Here is a 15,076-nt window from a genome sequence, read left to right as displayed (position 1 = left end):
GAACGCAACGGAGATCCAGCAGGGTAGGACTCTGCCCAGGGTAGGACTCTGCCCAGGCACCTGCTGAAACCAGTGGGAGTGTGAGAAAGCCCGGCTTCCTGGCCACTGAGTGGCTCTGGTCAAGCCCGGGGGTTTGGGACGAGTCCTCGGGCGGATGCGAGAGGAGGCTGGGCCGATGGGGAGGCAGTAGGGGTTGTAGAAAGTCTGACAGGCCTAATCCCACCCCGCCTCCTGCCGCCTCAATTTCTCTCTCTGGATGATTGGATCACCCCATCTGCCTTGCAGGGCCGTTGCAGGGGCGAACTGAAGTCACTGTTTGTGTGAGTCATGACTTGGTGTGTTTACTCTCGGGTGGTGGGGCAGGCACTGTGGTTATGCATCACCCCCGTTACCAGGGAGGCCCAGCCCTGCCCCGCTCCCTCCTTTGGGGTCAGCCATGTTCCCCTCCACCGGTCCTGGCCTGGCTTTCACAATGGTCAAGGTGCTGGGGAGGGTGCTGCCCCTCTGAATGTGGCTGGCGAGGTGCTGGGGGCCACGAGGCAGGGGTGCCCGGAGCCAGGTGATCCGGGTTCCAAGCCCAGGCTGTTGACCATGGGGGCATTTTAAGCCCCTCTGAGCTAGCTGTGTGAGATGAGGAAAATAACACGCCTCCTGGAAGGGAGTGCGGAAGTGATGGGATGGGCACTCAGGAAGCGCCCAGAAAATGGAAGCTTTTGTGACGATGATGTCACCCCATTTGTGGAGCCGGGAAGCTTGGGTTTCCAGTCCCAGTTGCCAGTTGGCATGTGACCTCAGACAGCCCTGTGCCTCACTGGGCCCCTTGTCCCTACGGACGTGGGAAAGACCCCCTGAAGCTTGAGGGGGCACTGTGGTTTCTGTAGACTTGAGCCCCAAGGTCATATAGGGGCCCTGCCTACCTTGTGGTCCCAGCCGGAGCAGCTGTGCTTCTGCTCAGAGCGCTCCTCTGTGACCCCAAAGCTGTACGAGTCAAGACAAGAACCGGCAAAATGGAGGACGGGGCTGGGGCTGGATTCCCGCCTCGGTCCGCCGCTGGTGCTCTGTGACCTTTCTGGACCTCGGTTCTCGCTCGGCGCCGTGGGACGGCGGCCCGTGGTCTGCCTGCTCCCCTGGGGTCTCATGGAATCCGGGTGGTTCTCATGTACTGCAGTCCCTTCTCCCTGCCCAGAGGGTGGGCTGTCAAGGAAGGATTTGCCTTCTGTCTGGAATACGCCTCCCAAGCCCAGCTTCCTCCCTGCCTCGGCAGTTCTCGGAGGGCCGGTGGGTCCTGAGGAACTGGTGTCCGGGGAGAGAGTTGAGTTGTTGGTGCCCATCTGGGCCAGGAGAATGCCAGAGCCTGGTGGTCATACGGGTGAAAATGCATCAACCTGGCTGTGTATCTGGGCCGGGGAGCCGGGAGCCAGGCCCATCCCCTGGTGACCGCTGAGCCTTTCATTCCCTCGCCTTGCCAACCCGCAGGCCCGAGCCGGCGTCATGCTGAAGACGATGACCTTACAAGGCTTTACGGGCCAGCAGCCTGCGCCAGGGGCCCTTGACTTGCCCCGAAGCCCCCAGAAGTTGCCCTTCACCTCGGAGGCAGAGTCAGAAGCCTCCATGTCCGAGGCCTCCTCCGAGGACCTGGTGCCACCCCTGGAGGCCGACGAAGCCCCAGATAGGGATGAAGGAGAGGCTGCGAAGAAGAAGAAGAAGTCGAAAGGCCTGGCCAACATGTTCAGCGTCTTCACCAAAGGGAGGAAGAAGAAGAGTCAGCCCAGCTCAGCAGAGACAGAGGGCGACTCTGAGTCCCAGTCCGGGCCGGCTGGCCGGCTGCCCACAGGTAGGCAGGGGCCCCAGGTCCCAGCCAGGCAGGGTCTGGGCAGGATCGGGGCTCACTGGAGTGGACGCCCCACTCACCCAGGACAGAGAGGGCAGGGAAGGTGGGCGCGGAGGTGTCTCCCTTGCCAGCTTCCCCTGCGCGCCCTGATCTCAGGGGCAGGGAGCGAGCAGAGGGGTCCTCGGTCCTGTCTGGGACGTCGACTCGCCCCTTCCGGCGCCTCACCTCACCTTTTGAGGTCTCGGCCCACGGGAGGTGACTGGTGGGTTTCGGGGCCCCGGGCCGCGCTAACGTCGGGTCCTGGCCGCAGTGGAGGAGCTCAAGGCCGACCTGGAGCACGGGCGGCTGGAGGCGGCGGGGCCGCTGCTGGCGCTGGAGCGGGAGCTGCAGGCGGCCATGGCGGCGGGCGGCGTGAGCGAGGAGGAGCTGCTGCGGCGCCAGAGCAAGGTGGAGGCGCTGTACGTGCTGCTGTGCGACCAGGTGCTCGGCCTGCTGCGCCGGCCGCTGGAGGCGGCGCCGGAGCGGCTGCGCCAGGCGCTGGCCGTGCTGGCCGAGCAGGAGCGCGAGGACCGCGCGGCGGCGGCGGCGGGGCCCGGGCCCTCGGCACTGGCGGCCACGCGGCCCCGGCGCTGGCTGCAGCTGTGGCGGCGCGGCGTGGCGCAGGCGGCCGAGGAGCGCCTGGGCCAGCGGCCGGCCGCGGCTGCCGAGGGCCGCACGGAGGCCGAGCGCGCCTTCCTGCACATGGGCCGCACCATGAAGGAGGACCTGGAGGCCGTGGTGGAGCGGCTGAAGCCGCTGTTCCCCGCCGAGTTCGCCGTGGTGGCGGCCTACGCCGAGAGCTACCACGAGCACTTCGCGGCGCAGGTGGCGGACTTGGCGCAGTTCGAGCTGAGCGAACGCGACACCTACGTGCTGCTGGTCTGGGTGCAGAACCTCTACCCCAAGTAAGCGGCTGGGCAGCCGGGCGCCCCGGTGCTGGGCGGGGCCCCAGGGGCAGGGAGGCCGCTCTGCAGGGGCTGTCACCGCGTGCAGGGAGTTCCAGGTGGGAGAAGCACAGATGGGCTTGGACTCAAGGGGGCAGGGCCTGGGCTGGGTCTGCTTTGCACTTGGAGTCCTTAGTCTCTTGGGCCTCGGCCCCATTCCACAGTTGGGGAAACTGAGGCACAGAGAATGGCAGGGACTTCATCATTCACTCATGAGTTCCCAGTCTGGGGAGGGCATGAAGCAGCGCCCATCCAGAGCAGGAAGGGGTGTGGCAGGGGAGCCCGGAGGAGGGGGCCCTGACCTCGCCTGGGTCAGCCCAGGAAGCCAGCTCAGAAGAGACGGCGCAGACTTCTGCCTGCCACAGGAGTTTGCTGCTCTGGGGCAGCGCACAGTCTAATAGAAGTCAGGCAGGGCAGGAAAGAGGAGGACAGGTCAGTAAGAGGGAGGGTGTTCCGGCAAAGGGAGTCATCTTCCAGGGCCTGAGGCTGAGCTGTGAAGCATTCTGGGAGCTGTGTGGAGCTGTCAGTGTTTGGATTATCCAGCAGGCCCCTGGGGGCACTCCCAGGCAGGACAGGGAGCAGGGGCAGGGTGGGGCCGCTGGGCCTGTTGGGAAGATCCCCATGGTGCAGGGTCACCCAGTGAGGCCGCACAGAGCTGGGCTCTGGCCCCCGAGGCCTGGAGCCCCTCAGTTTGGAAGGCTTGCTCTGCCGGTGAAGGATACCTGGTTACCAGCCGGGTACCGCCTCAGGCATCCCCTCATTTCCCCAGACCTCTGGTCGTTCACATAAGCTGGGTGGGGAGAGACTTATACTGCAGCATGGAGATGACCAGGGCACGAGAGGCCAGGGGCTCCTGTAGGGACTGGCCCCGGCACCCAGTGTAAAGCCCACAGGAAGCCTGGAGGTGTAGCCCGTGTGAGCAATGTCCAAGCATCTCGGGGACACATCTGGGTGGCCAGTGGTCTCGGTTGGTACTGGTGGGTCAGCCTCGCGGGGGCCGGAGGAAGGGCCGGTTGGGGAGTGGTGGGTGAGGAGTCGGCAGGGCATAGGGAAATTGGCACAGGGCAGGGGGTGCGGGAGAGTCAGGGCGGCTCTGAACCTGTTCCTTCTTGCTTGTCCTGACTCACCAGGAAGTGCCAGGCACTCACACTTCTCACCCTCAGCCTTCCTGTCCCAGTGACCCCAGGGGCTTTTAGCCTGGGACCCACTGGGGTCACTGCAGCAGGAAACTGAGGCCAGCCGGGCATGGAGCCCCGAGGGGGGGAGTCCAGGGGGGCTCCGTGGAGGCCTGTGTGGCCAGAAGTGCGGGGAGCAAAGGGGCACAGCGCATCCAGGCTGGGGGAGGGGCAGAGAGGGCCATTCTTGAGCCTCCAGGCGGACCAAGGTCCCTGAGGAAGTCCCAGGGCTGGGCAGTCCCCAGGGGGCTCTGGGACCCAACAGAGGTCCACAGGGATGGGTGGATCTGCCTCCTCAGAGCAGTTCAGGGTGGTGCGGGAACAGCCCTTCCTGCTTGGACTGGCCCACCTCTGGGGGCAGCAGACCCGGCTCGGGGGGCGGGGGGAAGAGGGCACAGGGCTAGTGGGTGCCCAAGGCCAGCAGGGCTGGAGTGTGGTGGGGGATGGGTGAGAAGGAGGCAGAGGGTAAGAAGCTGTATCCTGTCTGTGTGAGAGCGGGGAGCCCTTAGAGCCGGGAGATCAGACCTGAGAGGTGGTACTGCCTGTTGGGTGGAGGAGGGATTGTTGGAGGTGAGGGCAGAAGCGGGGAGCCAGGGAGGGGGGTCCTGCAGTGAGCCAGGCGAGAGGGCGGTGGCTGGGCAGGGGGGTGCCTCTAGCTGGGTAGCTTGCGGCTCATCAGTTTCGGGGCGGTATTTCGGAGCAGAAGCAGATGGGGGTGAGAGAGTAAAGGAGGCACGACGGTTCCAGGGTTGGGGGCCTGGATCAGGCTGAGCAGGTGCAGGGCCCACCGCATGAGGTGGGGAAGCAGGGATGGGGTTCGGTGGAGGCAGGCAGCTGAGCTCTGGGCCTGCCAGAGGCTGCGGCCGAGGAGAGCTGAGCTCTGGGCCTGCCAGAGGCTGAGGCCAGGAGAGCTGAGCTCTGGGCCTGCCAGAGGCTGAGGCCAGGAGAGCTGAGCTCTGGGCCTGCCAGAGGCTGCGGCCAGGAGAGCTGAGCTCTGGGCCTGCCAGAGGCTGAGGCCGAGGAGGAGGGCTCTTGCTGGACGGGTGGCGTGAGCTTTCCTCATGCCAGCCCCCTCTGCCCACAGTGACGTCATCAACAGCCCCAAGCTGGCAGGCGAGCTGCAAGGAGTCGGGCTTGGGAGCCTCCTGTCCCCCAAGCAGATCCGGCTGCTGGAGGCCACGTTCCTCTCCAATCAGGTGGTGAGTCCAGCGCCAGCGCCAGGGCCGGGGCAAAGGAGGGGCGGGAAGGAAGCGGAGGGGCGGCCGGGGCAGACAGGACGTGGCAGGGAGCCTGACAGGCACGTCCACGTGGGCTTCACGCTCCCCTGACCAGCCCCCCTCCCCCAAGGCCAGCGTGAAGGAGCTGACGGCCCGTGCCCTGGAGCTGGAGTCACAGCGCTGGACCCAGGATGTGGCTCCGCAGAGGCTGGACGGCCGCTGCCACAGTGAGCTGGCCATTGACATCATCCAGGTAGCACGGCTGCCCCTCGTGCACGAGCGCACATCCTTGCGTGCAAACACACGCTCGCCCCTGAGCACAGTCCCTCTTTTCCATGTCTTACCGACCCCCGCACCCGCCCCAGCCCCAGCCCTAGACCGGGTGGGCCCCTGCTCAGTTCACCTCACCCCTGCAGATCATCTCCCAGGGCCAGGCCAAGGCCGAGAGCATCACCCTTGACCTGGGCGCGCAGATGAAGCACTTGCTGCTGGTGGAGCTGGCTGCGTTCCTCAACAGGTGGGTGACGGCCTGTGCGCGCGCAGGAAGGGTCCCTGCGGCCACCCCTCTCAGCGCCCCGCCCCGCCCTCGTGCCCCAGGTGGGGATCCAAGCTAGATCAGTGCCCCTCCCTGCTCCTCGGGGGTCTGTCATTCTGAGCAGGCGTCCTCATCCCCCTGTACCACCCACCTGGGTGCTGAGAGTCTCAGGTAATCTGACCACCTGCTCTCGGCAAAGCTCCCAGCAGAGCAGCCCCCAGCTGCAAAGAAGATGCCCAGTGAGGGACTGAGACACTGGCCTCCCCATCCGGGCACGCTCCAGTCTGCACCCTCACGGTTCTCTTGGCTAGCTCCCTCCGCCTCCTCTGAGGACCCCTGCATGGCCCAGGCCTCCAGTCTTCCAGCTCTAGAGGGGGCCTGGGGGAAGGAGGGAGGCAGCAGAGCGGGGTGGACACCCTCTTCAGGAGCTCTGCAGGGGCCCTGGCCTCACTGGCCTGAGCATGTGAAGCCAGTTACAGGATGCTTCGGGGCTAGGGGCCCCTCCCTGTGCTGCAGGGAGCCCACATGTAAACCCAGGGAGGCTGCTCCTGTCCCGGTGTTTGTGCTGGTCCCGCATGTTCCCTTTCGGGTTTCACCAGCTACCAGCGTGCCTTTGATGAATTTCTGGAGAGGAGCAAACAGCTGAGAAATTACAGGGCCAATGTCATCGCCAACATCAACAACTGCCTCTCCTTCCGGTGAGGGCACTGGGTGGGGTTTGTGGGAGCCGGCATCACTGGGGCTGCCTGCCTGTGAGAGAGAGAGAGAGAGAGAGAGAGGGTAACTGGGAGGCAGCTGGGAGGTGCCCGGGATGCGGGGGGAGGGACAGCTTCAGCAGAGATGTTGAATTAAAACGAGCAGGTCCGTAAGGAAATGCCAGGGCCTGTGGCGGCGGCAGCAGTGAACATTTATCTAGTGCTGGAGGTCAAGCACTCGCGCAACTGATTTACTTTATTTTATTTTACCCTTATGACAACCCTGTTAGGTAGGTACAGTGATCACGTCCATTAAGCAGATGAGCAAAGTGAGGTGCTGTGGAGAGGCCCTCAGTTAGAAGAGGATGTGGTGTTACGTGTGTGCTGGGAGTGGGAAGGCTGGGCCCTGCTTCGGCAGCATGGGTGGGATGATGTGGACTTGCTCCCATGGGGAGTGGGGAGCCAGGGAGGGTTCTAGAGGAATGGTTTAGGAAGATTAGCCTCAGGCTCACTGGCTCTCTGGGCAGGACTGGTGTGATCTCCCTGCCTCCCCTGTCCTTCCAGGATGTTCGTGGACCAGAAGTGGCAGACACCACAGGACATCCCGAGCCACCTGCTGAGCCCCCTGGATGAGCTCAAGAGTCATGGCGTTGATACCCTGCTCCAGAGCCTGTTTGGGGCCCTGAAGGTAGCTGGAACCTCCTGCCGTGTGTCACATGCTGAGTCCGGTGCTGGGGGAGGGCGGGGAGGGCCTGGGAGGGGGCTGGGCAGGGAGGGTGGCAGAAGCGAAGAGCTGGCACGTGGAAGGCGTGTTGTGAGACCAGGTGAGGGGGCCGTGGCGGGCCCTTGACCTCACTCCCAACGCTTCAGCCCCGGGGCTTGGCCTCAGAGGGCCGCCCAGGGCCCTCGGGTACAGACAGGAAGCTTCAATGCCCGTCCCGCACTTAGACGCCCCAGACCCTCCTGCCCAGGCCCTGTCCCCGTGCCTAACTCCCAGCTGTGATGCTCAGAGCCTTTGGCAGCCGTCACCACGTCTGCTGTGGGCCAAGAAATCCACAGAAACCCTTTAGCGCCTTTAGCAGAGGATGAGGCAGGGGTCCCAGGAAACGAGGAGGAGGGACTCCCTGCCTGCCCTCCATGGGAACCCGCCCTGGCCTCAGTGCCCAGCAGCTGTGGGTGACCAGGCGGTGACCCTGGATGACTTGGCTGGCTCCTCACAGGCCCAGCCAAGCACAAGGCTTTGTTTATGTAGGAATTTATTTATTTAAGGAGGGTGGCCAGTGGAAAAGGCCTCAGGGCAGGCAGATGGCAGCTGGTCGGCCTCTGAGAAGGGTGTGCAGACCACGCCTCCAGTCCCTGCCTGTGAGCAGGGGCCGAGCGCTCCCTGGCTTCCTTGGGAGTCCTTAACGTCCCCCGCCCCTGTCCTGGGCCCCGTGTGTCTGTGTGTGTCTGTGTGTGCATGTTTCTGCAGCTGGCCCTTCCTCTGCAGGGCGTGGCCAGACATCCTGCTTCTCTCCTTTCACAGCCGCTGTTCAAGAGGTTCACACAGACCCGCTGGGCGGCCCCCGCGCAGACCCTGGAGGAAATTATCTCCGTGGTGGGCGAGAGGCTGCCCGAGTTCTCTGAACTGCAGGACTGTTTCCGGGAGGTAAGGGGGTGCTGAGCTGGTGGCAGGAGCCGGAGGGGGGGGTCTGGACATGCGCGCACACACGCGCACGCGCGCGCACACACACGGACGCGCTCCTTTGCTCTGGCATCCGCCCCTCCCTGGACCCTGGCTTCGAAGCCTCGAGGGAGGTGGTGGGTTTCCTGTGTGTTGGCTCACATGGCCCTGCCCACTCGCCCACCCAGGAGCTCATGGAGGTTGTACACCTGCACCTGGTGAAAGAGTACATCGTCCGCCTCAGCAAGCGGCGCCTGGTCCTCAAGACGGCAGAGCAGCAGCAGCAGCTGGCGGGGCACATCCTGGCCAACGCTGAGCTCATCCAGCGCTTCTGCACTCAGAACGTAAGCCCCCACCCGCCCCTCCCAGCTCCCACTCCCATAGGCTGCCCTCCCGCTCCAAGCTCTTCACAGGCCAGGACAGCCCCTCTGGGCCTCTCCAAACCCAATCAGGTCGGACCTGAGCCTCTCTGGGCCCCTGGGTGGCCTCCGGGGCAGGGACAGCCTCCCTCCAACCAGGCCTGTGCCTGCAGGGCTCCCCGGCAACCTGGCTGCATCGTGCCCTCCCCATGCTCGCAGAGATTATTCGCCTGCAAGACCCCAGCGCCATCAAGATCGAGGTGGCCACGTGTGCCGCCTGGTACCCTGACTTCAGGTGAGAGCAAGGCACCAGAGGACCTGGGCAGGTAGCATGGCCTTGATGTACCCGGCTGTGGTCAGGGCCTGGTGGAGCCAGAATGAGTCCCTCCAGGGTGGGTAGAGCTCAGGTACCGGCCACCGTGATGCAGTCCCTTTGCTGAGTGCTGTGTACCGGCCACCATGCCCAGATCTTTACAGTGGCTGTTCACTCAGTCCTTACTGCCACCCTGTGAAGCTGACACTCTTCATCCCCATTTACAGATGAGACCTGGGGAGCTTAAGGAATGTGTCCAGGGTAACACAGCTAGTCAGTGGTAGAGCTAAGACGACAAAGCCAGGGGGTCTGGCTCCACAGCCCAGATTCTTAGCCTTTATGATACTGCCCCTCAGAGGGGAAACGGAGATCAGAGAGACCAGGGACCTGCTGGAGGCCATGGCAAGTCAGTAGTGAAGCTGGGGTCCACCACTCAGCCTAGGGGCCCTCAGGGGCGCGACCTGTGCCCTGGGTCCTAGTACCCCTGTTCCGGAGTGGAGGCTTAGCCCCTGGCTGCCTGAGGATCTGGTGAGTCAGGGAAATTGATTCTGTGGGCTGAGTCCTCTAATGCTGTCGGACTGTTCCAGTTATGGGATATGAGTTGGACTGTCCCGGCGTAGCCTAGTCCAGCCACTGGCTGACCCACTCCACCTACTCACCTACCCATCCCCTCACTTACACACTCACCCATCCATCTCCCCACTCATACAAGCACCTAGTTACCCACCTGCTCCCCCATCTTCTATCCATCCATCTGATGACCCACCCATCGACTCATCTGTCCATCCGTTGACCCATCCACCCATCCACCCACCTATTCATCCACCCTTCCACCCATCCACCCTTCCACCCATCCACCTATCCACCTATCCATCTATCCACCTATCCATTCATCCACTGATCTATCCATCCATCCATCCACCCATCCACCCTTCCACCCATCCACCTATCCATCTATCCACCTATCCATCTATCCACCTATCCATTCATCCACTGATCTATCCATCCATCCATCCACCCATCCACCCATTCTACCAACAGTTACGGAGTGGTCTCCTACTAGGTACTGGTCTCCTTAGGCTCTGTTTTTGGCACCAGGATGCAATGAAGTACAAGACGGACAAGGTCTTCGTTCTCCCTCATGTTACTTACAGTCTGTTTAAGGTTAGCAACGATGAGGCGATCAGGCAAAGGAGTTCAATTGCGAGTGTTAAAGATTGTTTAACCAAGGTTGTGAACGACAGGAGGTGCTGACTTTAGAGATGGGAAAGCCTCTCAGGGGAGGTGACATTTTAGCTGAGAGCTAAAGGGTGAGACGAAGCGGGTTATCTCAAGAGCATGAGGAAGAGCACTCCAGGACGGACAGCCAGTGCAAAGGCCCCAGGTGGGCAGGAGCTTGGCGCACTCTGGAGACGCACAGTGGCCAGCGCCGCTGGAGCTCAGCGGGCAAAGGAGCGGGTGTGGGGGGTGCTGCTCGTGGGCAGGGGCTTGGCTGCAGTGCCCTGTGGCTCCGCCCGGAGTTTGGGGAGCTGGGAGGGGGTGTGAGCAGGGGTGTTGGCGAGCGGGCTGGACTGACAGCATACTCTCTTTGCCAGCAAAGGCCACCTGAGTGCCATCCTGGCCATCAAGGGGAACCTGACCAACAGTGAATCCAGGGGCATCCGGAGCATCCTGGACATCCACACGGGGGCGCGCGAGCCCTCCAAGTCCCTGTTTTCACTTGTAAAGGTTGGTTAGCTGCTTCCGCGGCCTGACCTGCTCGTGAGCTCATGGCGAGCAGCGGATGCCGCCCCGTTCGGGGGCCGTTCAGACCAGCACCGGCTTCACAGCCCCACACGGCCTCTCACGGACGTCCTGCCTTCTGCTGCTGCTTCTGACCAGCCCTGGCCTAGGCGCAGGTCCCTGGGCCGCGGGAACTGGACAGGCCCTGGCTTGTTCACCCCTCCCGTGGCGGGGCGGGGCGGGGGGGGGGAGCTATGGGGACCCAAGGAGGCCACACATGAGAAGCTCCCTGTAGATGACAGGGGATCTTGCACGCTCTGAAGGAGGGGCCAGGAGGGGGAGTGGCCAGGGGACGGAGCTCCAGGGTCACCGCCTGTCTGTGGGGTCCTTCCACAGGCTGCCTCCGGATTGCCCTCCGCAGCCTGGGTCTTGGCGCCTCCCCAGCTCCTGGGCGGCGGCCTGAGCCTCACCCCCTCCTGCCTCCTCTGGTCCAGGGCTGTGCTGAGCTGGGCTCAGCCGGGGCGTGGAATGGAGGGCAGACTGGAGGGAAAAAAGGGAAAGATGAGCTCTCATCTGGGACCTGGAAAGGGGCCTGTGGGGTCCCATGGCACGCTGGGGGCAGAGCTGGCATCAGGGCCCCTGCAGCTCAGCCCCTGCCCCTTCTCTGCTTCCCCACGGGCTTCCCCTGAGGATGGGTCCGGGAGGGGCAAGGACCTCCTGGGTTTTCTCGGCCTCCGCCTTCCCCCACACGGAGACAGGCCCAGGGGTGCCTCCGCAGGTCCTCCCCGGAAGTCAGGCTGAGGTCTGGGCAGGGCAAGCTTGACCTCTGACTCCTCGGCCTCTGGATTCGTTTCCTATTGCCACTTCAGCAAACTTCCACAAGCTTAGTAGTTTAAGACGAGAACGCTCTTTCGGTTGTGGAGGTCAGAAGTCTGACGTGGGCCTAGTGGGCTAAAGCCAAGGTGTCAGCCGGCCTGGTTCTGTCTGGATGCTCCGGAGGGCCATTTCCTTGCCTTTTCCAGTTTTTAGAGGCCGGCCTCCCCTGTTTCTTGGCTAGTGGCCCCCTTCTATCTCCAAAGCCAGCAACGGCCGGTCGATCTCTTTTTCACATCTCAGCACCCCTCTCCTGCCTCCATCTTCCTTCCTTAAGGACCCCAGTGATGACCTTTGACCCCCCCAGACAATGACCTTTGACCTACCCAGACAATCCAGGATCCTCTTCCGATGTCAAGTTCAGCTGATGAGCAACCTTAATTCCACCTGACCCCTTAACTCCTCTTTGCCTTGGAACCTGACGTAGTCGCAGTTCCAGGGATGTGGACGTGGGCGTCTTTGGAGGGGGGTATTATTTTGCCCACCTCAGCCTCCACCCATCCCCTGCCCTGTGGGGTGCCTTGTCCTATCCCAGGAAAACATGGGTTCAGTTACCCTCCTCGGCCTCTGCTTACCCCAGAGGCTCTCGGCAGTCAGACGTAGGCACAACTCCACCTCACCTGCGCCGCTGGGCACGCCGTGACGGGGTTTGCAGCCAGCTCTCGGGTTTGTGCTCCCTCTTTCCAGGTACTGTGGCCAGAAACTGGCCCGTGTAAGTGGTGCACAAAGGCCTTTGTACATTTGTAGGAGTTTGCATGTTTGATGTTATTATTATTATTTTTGATAGTACTGCTTTTGTATGTGTTTTTCTATAACATGATCTTAGTTTTTATAGCTTGCTATAAAGCTGATTTCAAAAGTGGCTGTGGAGTGATTTATTTTGGGAGCAAGGATGGGCCATCAGTGGCTTTCTCAGCCTCTTGGGGTCTGGCAGACCCTGTGCCCCCAGTTTCTGTGTCAAATCCCCAATGAGTCCGGCCCCCCAGCGTCTCCTACCCGCTTCTTACCTGTGAGCATGAGTTTTGGGAGGGTCTGCTGTGGGGCAAGGCCCATCACTTCGCCCTTCAGTTTCCTCACCTATAAAGGGTGGTCATGACCCTAACCATCCCCCCCACTGTCCTTTACTGAGGAAGGGGAGGCGGGGCCTCCAGACAGTCCTTTCAGCTCCACGCATAGGGCCAGTGGGAACTGACTCTCATATTTCTGGAATTGACCTTGAAGGCTACAGCTGTGAACAGAGCTGACCCCAGCTGTCCTCTACATCCCCATCCTGGCCCAGGATTGGGGGAAGGGCAGAGTCCCTGGGAGGGAAAGGGGAACCTGGGTGAACACATTCCACAGAGCTGAGGGGGCCGCCCAAGGGAGCCAAGGGTGAGTGGAGTCTGGAGTCTGGCAGGAAAGGCCTGGATGGGGAGGGAAGGTCCTTTCAGATGAGATGGGGGTGGGATGGATCCACCAAGCAGTGTTGTGCAAGGAGGGGAGGGGAGGGGACAGTGGCGACTGGGGACGCCCTGCGTTTGGGCTCCCAGTGCGGGGTCCTGGGCGCGTTGAGCCTGCAGTGCGGGGTGGGAGTGGCCGCGGGTTTCCCCTGGCTCCTCCCGCAGAATCCGGGGTGAGAGATAAGAGGGAAGGGGGTGCACAGGGGGACGTGAAAGGAGCTGAGGACCAGATGGAAAGTTTTAGATCAATCCGGACAGACATTAATGGACCAAAGAGGATGGATTTGGACTCAAAAGTGCTGGGGTGCTGAGACCCCCAGTCTCACAGCAGCGGGGTGGGCCGGGGTCCGAGGAGAATAGAGGCAGCCGGAGGCAGGCACCCTGGGGTGGGGTTGGGGGGGCAGGGCCAGGTCAACTCCTGCTGGACCCAGCGCAGGAAGGGCCACCCCCGGCGGGGCAGGCGAAGGGCAATGAGAAGAGGACGTGGCCGTCGCAGTTAGGGACACCTTGCTGTTCCTGTAGGAGGGGTAGAGGTGTACAGAGTTCCCGTCAGGGCCGCCAGCTCAGGCCACCTACTTCAGTAACTTCCCGGTCACCGCAGGAAAATTCCTTTCAGGGAAGGATTTGCCCCAGAGTTGGGGAGTGAGTGACTGGGCAGAGGGGACAGAGGGCAGAGCCTGGGCAGGGGCCCCAAGACCCGGCTCCCCATCCAGGCTCCTGTGAACTGGAAGGGAGGCCACGGTGGATGGTGGGACAAGCATGGGTGGGACCCTCCAGCCCTCGCCCCATCCCTGCTGGGGGGCGGGGGGAGAACTGGCCCGGGCCCTCCCTGAAGGGCTCACATTCCTGGGAGGCCCGGGAAGAACAGGGAGCAAGTAAGTAAACAGTCCAGGCCCCAGTGCAGGGGGAGACGGGGAGGGGGTGATGCCGCAGTTACGGGCGGAGGGCCAGCTCTCGCTGTGGCCATGGGGAGTGCTCACTGAGGAGGGGACCATGCGTGGTGACCCATTTGCACAGACGGGAAAGGGGCGGGACGTGGACAGCCTGGCCACGTCAGGAGGTGGGAACTGGAAGGGGCTCAGGTTTTAGGGAAAGAAAGAGCTCAAGGGCGGAGGCGGCTGAGAGTGGGCAGTGGAGCGAGACACCCCCAGAGAAGCAGGCGGGGATCCGGGGGCCTTCGCTGGGGCGGGGAGTTGGGGTTCACTCCAGCTGTAGAGGAAAAGCACTGGAGAGCTTGGAAGAGGCTGTTTGCTGTGACGTGTGACTGGGAAAGGCCTTGCTGGCTGCTGCAGGGAGCGTGGGGGGCAGCGGGGAGGCCAGGAGAGCCCTTAAGGGGTGCTGGGGTGCCTGGGGAGAGACAGCTTGGTCTGTGAGTCCTGTGATTGGAGGGAGATGAGCCTGGCTAGGGGCAGGATGAGGGAGAAGAGTCATCCCCATCCCAGCCGGGGACCTGGGGGCCTCTTCACAGCCAGGGGAGGCCTGGGAGGAGACAGGAGATCCCTGGGGGAGAAATCTGGGGAGTTACGTTTGAAAGATGTGCAGAAAGCGAGGGTGGCTCATAAGACTGTCCACACCTCAAGCGTATGGGTGACGACAGTGTCTGGCGAGCCTGACGGCCACCAGGCGTTCTCCTCACTGCTCTGGGAGTGTGATTTCACAGCCCCTGTGGAGGGCCATTCAATAAGATCAGTGAAGCCCACAAATACTCCTGCGAACCAGCCATCCCGCTTGCAGAAATGAATCTTATCAACACTCCAACATCCACGCAAAACGACACAGGGATCAGGACAGTCGCTTCCATTGTAGCAGGAAAATATTGGAAACTCCCTGCATGTCCATCAGTAGACACCGGGGAAATATTTGCAGTGCGCCCAGACAGTGGAGTACCATTCGGCCAGAAAAGAAAATGGGGAAGTTCTCTTGGTTCTGATTTGAAAATTGTCCCAACATATAATGTTGAGGAAAAAAGCACAATGCAGAACAGCTGGTGGTGTACCGCCATCGAAAAAGACAAAAGTAAGAAAAGATAGACATTCGTGTCTGCCTGTGTGTGCGTTGAGGCAGCCCGGAAGAACACACCAGGAACTAAGCATGGTTGTTGGCGAGTGCGTGCGCACACGTGCATGTGCAGGGCTGCTGGGGGAGAAGGAGAGGAGGGGAGGGGGAGGGGAAGGGGAGGGAGACAGAAGCTGGGGAGGAGATATTTCACTGTGTCCTGTTTTAATTTTTTCATTATCGAGCCATGTGAACGTGTTATACATGTTATAATCT

General features: G+C 62.2%; 1 protein-coding gene across 1 annotated transcript; it reads left to right on the top strand.

Moving 5' to 3' along the window:
• The first annotated feature begins 1,485 nt into the window (after positions 1-1,485).
• TNFAIP2 (TNF alpha induced protein 2) lies at positions 1,486-12,218 on the top strand. Its single transcript, XM_060003272.1, has 11 exons — positions 1,486-1,834; positions 2,142-2,775; positions 5,074-5,188; positions 5,337-5,459; positions 5,623-5,723; positions 6,341-6,439; positions 7,001-7,124; positions 7,962-8,084; positions 8,288-8,443; positions 8,632-8,753; positions 10,367-12,218. Exons 1-11 carry the CDS (start codon positions 1,492-1,494, stop codon positions 10,506-10,508), a joined length of 2,082 nt encoding a protein of 693 aa, XP_059859255.1. The 5' UTR covers positions 1,486-1,491; the 3' UTR covers positions 10,509-12,218.
• Positions 12,219-15,076: the final 2,858 nt, after the last annotated feature.

The sequence above is a fragment of the Delphinus delphis genome, chromosome 2 (genome assembly GCF_949987515.2).
Source record: "Delphinus delphis chromosome 2, mDelDel1.2, whole genome shotgun sequence".
Classification (NCBI taxonomy): domain Eukaryota; kingdom Metazoa; phylum Chordata; class Mammalia; order Artiodactyla; family Delphinidae; genus Delphinus; species Delphinus delphis.
The sequence above is the reverse complement of the archived record's forward strand: the minus strand, read 5'-3'. Positions and strand labels throughout refer to the sequence as shown.

What these genes read in the sequence shown, in the direction of transcription:
- TNFAIP2 (XM_060003272.1), top strand. Translation starts at nt 1,492, where the DNA reads ATGCTGAAGACGATGACCTTACAAGGCTTTACGGGCCAGCAGCCTGCG. An exon ending in CGTTCCTCTCCAATCAGGTG is followed by an intron (nt 5,189 to 5,336) that starts GTGAGTCCAGCG and finishes CCCTCCCCCAAG; the next exon opens with GCCAGCGTGAAGGAGCTGAC. An exon ending in TGGCCATTGACATCATCCAG is followed by an intron (nt 5,460 to 5,622) that starts GTAGCACGGCTG and finishes TCACCCCTGCAG; the next exon opens with ATCATCTCCCAGGGCCAGGC.